This window comes from Brachyistius frenatus, unplaced genomic scaffold (assembly GCF_029030835.1).
Source record: "Brachyistius frenatus isolate BFR_SWC_R1_liver_20210118 unplaced genomic scaffold, ASM2903083v1 Contig_3, whole genome shotgun sequence".
NCBI classification, from domain to species: domain Eukaryota; kingdom Metazoa; phylum Chordata; class Actinopteri; family Embiotocidae; genus Brachyistius; species Brachyistius frenatus.
Genome location: NW_027210602.1, coordinates 10,978,161 through 10,985,000, shown reverse-complemented (window position 1 = coordinate 10,985,000; position 6,840 = coordinate 10,978,161). Strand labels below are relative to the sequence as shown.

At 39.0% G+C, this 6,840-nt stretch overlaps 1 protein-coding gene across 2 annotated transcripts in view; it reads right to left on the bottom strand.

The window, feature by feature from the left end:
* LOC138625491 (myosin heavy chain, embryonic smooth muscle isoform) overlaps nt 1–6,840 on the bottom strand; it is a 67,546-nt gene that overhangs the window by 23,534 nt on the left and 37,172 nt on the right. For both annotated transcript variants that reach the window (XM_069706449.1, XM_069706457.1), the window contains one exon: nt 6,613–6,697. In XM_069706449.1, the coding sequence (XP_069562550.1) occupies nt 6,613–6,651 (39 nt within the window). In that variant the 5' untranslated portion in view covers nt 6,652–6,697. The remainder of the gene's footprint in view (nt 1–6,612; nt 6,698–6,840) is intronic.

The following is a 6,840-nucleotide window of genomic DNA, read 5'->3' as shown; positions in this document are numbered from 1 at the left end:
AACCTTTTTGAGGTTGATTTTCAGCTTTTTATATATATTTTTAGCTTCTGTGGGTTATTTTCCTTCCTTCTTTGAGTTTTTCTGTTTTTTTTTCTGGTTATTATTATTATTTCGCGTTTTAGGGTTGTTTTATGTGTGTTGTGTTTTAACTTATTTAGGATATTTAGTCGATGTTTTCTAGCTGGTATGGGTTGCTCTTCTCGTTTTTCCTCGCGTTTTAAAGTTTCTTCAGGCAGTTTTGTAGCTTTGTTGTCAGTTTTGGTTTGATGCTTCTCACGGTTGTGTTTCAGCCACTTTATGTGTGTTATTTCAGTGTCTTTACATTGTGTACATTCTTTTGTTATTGTTCTAGTATGAGCTGCATTCTACTTTGACATGATTGTTTGTGGTTTCTTGACTCTGGAGTTGTTGTCTATCTTCGTCAGGATGTTTTCTCATATGGTTTCAAGCTTCTTGAATCTGATTTATAGGTTTTAAGATTTGTTACAAAATTTCCAGGGTTGTTTTGTAGCTTCACCTAATTGTCTTTATACTTTTTGTGTGCTTTCAAGTTTCTATTCTATGAGGCATTACACAGCTGAGAAGATGATCACTGCTCATGTTAACATGCCTGCCACTACTCCACAAAGCCTCTGTGTGTGATTCTACTTTTCAATGTCTTTAGTTCAAACATGACTTTTACCGTCAGTACTTTTTCAAGCTTATTGCTTTTCTCACTTTAGTCCATTTTTACTTTCTTCCCTCATCAAACCCTCTCAGTCAATTATTAGTGAGACACATTAATATCAAACACTGGAAATATAACTGTCCAAATTGTTGAATTGACACACAGATGTAAACAAGCAAATGCACTTTAATGCCACACCAAACCAAAACTGTCACTACAGCAGCGAAAGAGTAAAAACAACAGCGCAACAAAAAAATTGAATAACCAATTAGTGGCAGCAGTCTTGTGTTGAACACGTATGTGTCTTGCAGAGAGCAAAACGTTGAGCTACGTTTGGCTCGAGGCAATCTGCTTGGCAATATGTTCCAGTGTTGTTGTTGTTGTCCCCCCCCACCCCACCCCAACACTCCTCCCATCACCATGGCTGTAAATAACAGAGATTAATCAACCAGCCCGTTGCTCTCTCCTCGATCCCTGCCGGTTCTTACACTTTGTTTACCTCTTTAACCGGAATATTTTTTTTACAAATCCTGGATATTTAATGTGGGAATAAAACAGGGAGCTCAGGTGTTTGTTTTAACGTACACATAGTGCCACATTAATGCGGAGTAACATCGGAAGGGTCGACTGACTCAATAGTACTACCTGTCTTCACCTACCAAATACCTCACTAATTCACAGGATGCTATGCTAAAACTATGAATGCATTGCTCATACACCCAAGTCAGACACTGCCTAGTATAAAGCCTAAGCAACAAGGTAAGTCTGTGCAGTATCTCACTGAGTTATCAGGTGGGCACCCTCCAACCCCGCCCCTCTCCTGGCATCCCAGAACTGCTCCCTTCAATACTCACACTCAGCACCCCTGCTCTACCTGTTTTACAACTAGTATGTGCCTACAATGTTATGTTTGCTCACTGCCACAAGTTCAGCTACACATGACCACCAATACGATTCCTTCCCCACCATGTGCATCACTGGGTGTGTTGTAAGCGAGAAGGCCGTTTAAATAATCTAGTAGTAATCTGGTGAGAAAAATGTAAAACCTATTGAGGGACGTAGTGTAAAGAAAGCACAAAGCAACAGTGGAAAATGCTGCTCAAGTAAAAGGAAATGTGAAAACCTTAGAATTAGAAACCTTGGGAATTAAAATTTTAAAACTATACACAGTAGTTTATTGATCATAAGCAGTGTTCTCTTTACAAAACAAATTCTTCCAAAAGTTCCCCATGAGAATGAAGTGCTGCAGAGGTTTGATCTGTTTTACAGCCCAGATGCCCTCCACTGTTGACTTACTGCACCTGATCCAACCTTTGGAGACTTATTTTCTTTTACTTTTTGGAGAGATTTGTGTGTTTTGATAATCTTAGCTGCCCCTGTCAAAAATACACTAACAGATGCCTGGTTTAACAAAACGTACACATTTAAGCGTCAGTAGCTTATTCAATACTACATGAATGAAAGATTGTTTTATTTTGCACTTTTGTGGGGATTTTAAAGGCCTAAACATATTATATAGTCAAACAATTTTAAGAGAAAGGTTCAAAACTGAATTTATAGGTTTGTAAAAAACATGTTGTATATGATTCAAACTGGTACAAGACCTTTAGTACGTAAATTTTATTTCAACAATATATTTACTATATATTTATTATTCTTGACCATGCAAACCCACCGCACTCATGCCACCATAAAAAAAAAAAAATCCACGCTCTGTGCTTCAGCTCTTAGACACACACACACACACACACACACACACACACACACACACACACACACACACACACACGTCACATATACTGTATGATGGAAAAAACAGAGTTAGAGACCTCACATTCAATAGACTGCACAGTAAATCCCACACTGGCTCTGTGCGTGTGTATATGTGTGTCTGTATCTGTGTGTGTGTGTGTGTGTGTGTGTGTGTGTGTGTGTGTGTGTGTGTGTGTGTGTGTGTGTGTGTGTGTGTGTGTGTGTGTGTGTGTGTGTGTGTGTGTGTGTGTGTGTGTGTGTGTGTGTGTGTGTGTGTGTGTGTGTGTGTGTGTGTGTGTGTGTGTATACGTCTGTGTGTGTGTGTTTATATATGTGTGTGTGTGTGTATGAGATTACATGTAGGCATGTGTCTACATATATAGGTCCAAAATAAAAATCACAAATCTGGGATGGATCACTATATCTACAAAAACCTCTTTATTCAATCAAATCTAAATCTATTAGATTTTACATCTCATCAAAATTATGTGTGATTATACAAATCCATTTTGTGACAGATTAAGCAGAAATAATCGGACAAAAAGGTTACTGAGCCTCTCAGTGGTTTGTTTAGGGCAGGGCAAAGTGTGAGACAGAAGGTTGAAGATGTCGAGGGTTTAAATCCCCTGACCCTCGAGGTCCACCGAGAACCACGGCACAAACAGAAACCGCACGAAAACATTTGCCTCTTGCTTTATCAACGAATCATTTTGGAGATCAGGGTTAAAAACATGCCACAAGCCAAATTCTGTAACATCTGTCAGCTGTAAAATCCAGTTTTGCAGTGAGCTGACCTATTTCCCTTTAAATCCACATTCCCACAGACTTCAGCTGGGGGGACATTAAACCAGTCACACGGTGACAGGTGTACATTTTGGTCAAACTCTTGCAGATTACAATTTGGCGCAAATAATAACTGGTTTCAGTATATCAACCTTCAAGAATAATGTTTTTTCTGTTCACCATTCACAAACAACAATGACCAAGGACAACACCTGAAGGTGCCCTGGTGAAATCACAATAGACCACAGGACACAATGTAATGTCAAAGTAGTTATGTCAGTAATAAGTAGTGCACAAATAAAGGGACGAATAAAAGTTGTTCTAATCAGGGCAGCACGTGTATATTGATAAAGGAGACACTTTCCAGAAAACAGCACTGGTGTCAGATTGAACAGTTTACATAAAGTCTACATTAAGTTAATAAACAATACAGGAAGTGACATATTCATGTCCTTGCAATGTGTTGCGTCACCAGATACCTGCTGTAGCAGAAAGCCTGCACCTCTTATATACAAGTTTATTGTTGTGAAGGTATAGAGACTATCTTCTCAAGAAGACACATGCCATATCTTTATGTCGGTATGTTACAATTCGCTGAAGGATTTATGACTGGAAAAGGACGAAAGAGTGTTGTCGTTGTTACGAAGCCATCAACAAAATTTACAGTTAATAAAAAGTCAGAGTTTTACCCTGAAAAACGCTGTTGGTATCTTGTTTCCTCTCAACAGTCAAAACTGGTTTCTCTTATCATGACTGCATCTCCTATTAAGTAGTTTTTCTTTAACTTAAACAAAAAAAACAGTTTTGACATAAACTGTTTATTTCTCTAATCCTAAATACGTTTTTGAACTTGAAACCCCCCACCCCCAAAAATTCATAATAATAAAAAAAAACATTGACACTGTTATTTTTACAACATGAATGTTATGAAATTGCTTATATACTCACACAGACAATAATCCTTACAGGTATTGATGCATTATTTGCTGGTGTGTGTGTGTGTGTGTGTGTGTGTGTGTGTGTGTGTGTGTGTGTGTGTGTGTGTGTGTGTGTGTGTGTGTGTGTGTGTGTGTGTGTGTGTGTGTGTGTGTGTGTGTGTGTGTGTGTGTGTGTGTGTGTGTGTGTGTGTGTGTGTGTGTGTCCGTGTTTGCCCTTTACAGATGCAAAAAGGGTGTAGGTGGCAGATCACAAATGTGTCCCTTTTGCGAAACCCTAAAAGATGAACACATCTGTCTTTTTTTGAATGGGAACAGCTGGAGTTAAAAATAGCTGATGATGAAGGTCTGTTGACAAAAACAGTGTTTCTAGATATATAAATACAGGTGACCGACAGTTTGTGGGATATTTGGTTTGCTGTGCCTCAGATAATGGTGCTGTTTTATAGACATTTTGGGCAATTGTAAAAAGAAATCTGGTATTTTTCATGAAGATCTGTAAAAACCGAAAGCGATGAGCCTGATGAATGTTGTATACGTGAGCAGGAGTTGTAGCATGTTGGCAGGCAGCCTGTCTGCTGTTTGTGTTTAAGCTTCACGAGTTAAACTGTGGTGACACTTTGACAGGTTTCCTGTTATAATAAGACTCCAAACCAGGTTTCTTCCCTCATCGTTTCCTGTCACAACTGTGTCAGTTTATTATGGGCTGTTTTTTTAGGGAAAGATGTGTGTTTGTGTGTGTGTGTGTGTGTGTGTGTGTGTGTGTGTGTGTGTGTGTGTGTGTGTGTGTGTGTGTGTGTGTGTGTGTGTGTGTGTGTGTGTGTGTGTGTGTGTGTGTGTGTGTGTGTGTGTGTGTGTGTGTGTGTGTGTGATGAGTAGGTCTGCATCTGTGTGTGTGATAGACAGAGCCAGATGAGCAAGCAGATGTTTCCACTGTCTCTACTCTGACTGTCTGAGAAAGACTGACAACATCTGGACAAATGCCAGACACACCACACCCACACAGCCACACACACCCACACACACACACACACACACACACACACACACACACACACACACACACACACACACACACACACACACACACACACACACACACACACACACACACACACACACACACGGGTAAACGAAGACACAGTGTTGGTTATCTTTGTTCACAGCTACATTAGCTTCTACTGCAGTTGTTTGTCTGCTTATTTCTGCCGAGTTCACTTGAAATAATGGAGAGTTTTATCTCTTAAGAATTTTAAAAAGTAATGAAACCATCTGAGGTGAGGTGACGAACAGCATAATTGTGCTTCTATTCAAAAGGTGATGAAATGAATTCGGATGCATTTTTTTGTATTCATATCTCAAAATATACCAAGGACTTCAGCTGGATCTTTTCAGTTTTGTGTGTATCAAAGTGACTTTAGTGATCATATCTACGTCTGAGCCTAAAGTTGTTTTTAATCAAGTTTTACTTCTTCAACTGGTATATAGTTCCGAAATAGTTGTCATTTCAATTGACATTTACAAGTAAATGATGGAGTTGTTATTGATTTCTGGTTCGGGATGCAAGCGTGCCACAAAGAAAGTTGCAATGTTTTTTTTGTAATGCCTCCTTAATTTAATAGCTATTTTGCTCAGCAACTTTTGTACTGCTCTGTCTATCATTTTACCAACATGGAAGGGAAAATTCTGCACAAAGTGCTGAAAGTCAACCCCACATTCACCATAAAAGAGCAGTCAGATCTGCAGACCTCAGAGCAGACTTGAGAGCAAATCTGTGCAATGATTGACTAATGCAGAGTTTTTTCAGCAGTGGTTTTGGAGTCTATGAAAGATTAGGAACATCAGACCTGGTTAACCTACTTTCAGAAAGAACTCAAACAATGCATCACATCATTGCAACAGTAAATTCTGCAACATTTCCACATGAACTTCTAAAAGAGTTATTTGTCTGTGATGATGCTTCGTTAGTTGAACAGGCCTATAAAGCATTACAGCCTCGGCAAACAGCCCTGATCTCTCCTAGTTAAATGACACTCATATTAATCATTTACAGCAGCAATTTACTTTTACCTCCTCAATGCAATTGGGAAGCCACTTTATAGTAGCATATGATCATAATTTGTAGGAGACAGGGGTGCATTAAAATATGTGAGAGTAGCGTTACTATGGAAAGTTGGCTAAAACAGAGAGGGACATGACAGCGCTGGCGATCAAGCAGACACTGAAGGGAAATAAAAAACAACCATGGCTTTTATTTCTTTGTAGGACGTACACAGGAGAACCAAACCATGTGTTGTTAGTTTACAGATCACTGATAGGCCCAAAGACTGATTAACAAACAAACAACAACTACTGTTGGTTAGTTATTTAGATGGTTTGATTGTTCCAAAAAGATAAAACCAGAATTCACCTCTAAAAACAACCCAATGAGAGTCAGGAAGGTGAATTACAGAGGAGTTTAGATGTTTACTTTACCATGTTGTTGTCTTGTTCCGTCTCGTTCTTCCCCTGCATGCTGTTTTCAGTTGGTCTGCTGCTGAAGCTTTCCTCTCTCTCTGACCTGTCAGAAAACATCAAGGTAGGATAGTCAAGCTCAGTTTTTGCCTTTAAGACACTGACTGATCTCAACAACTCTGCCAGGTTGTTGATCAATTAAATCAATCAATATTAAACCAAATAATTATTTATTGTCAAAAGAAGAAG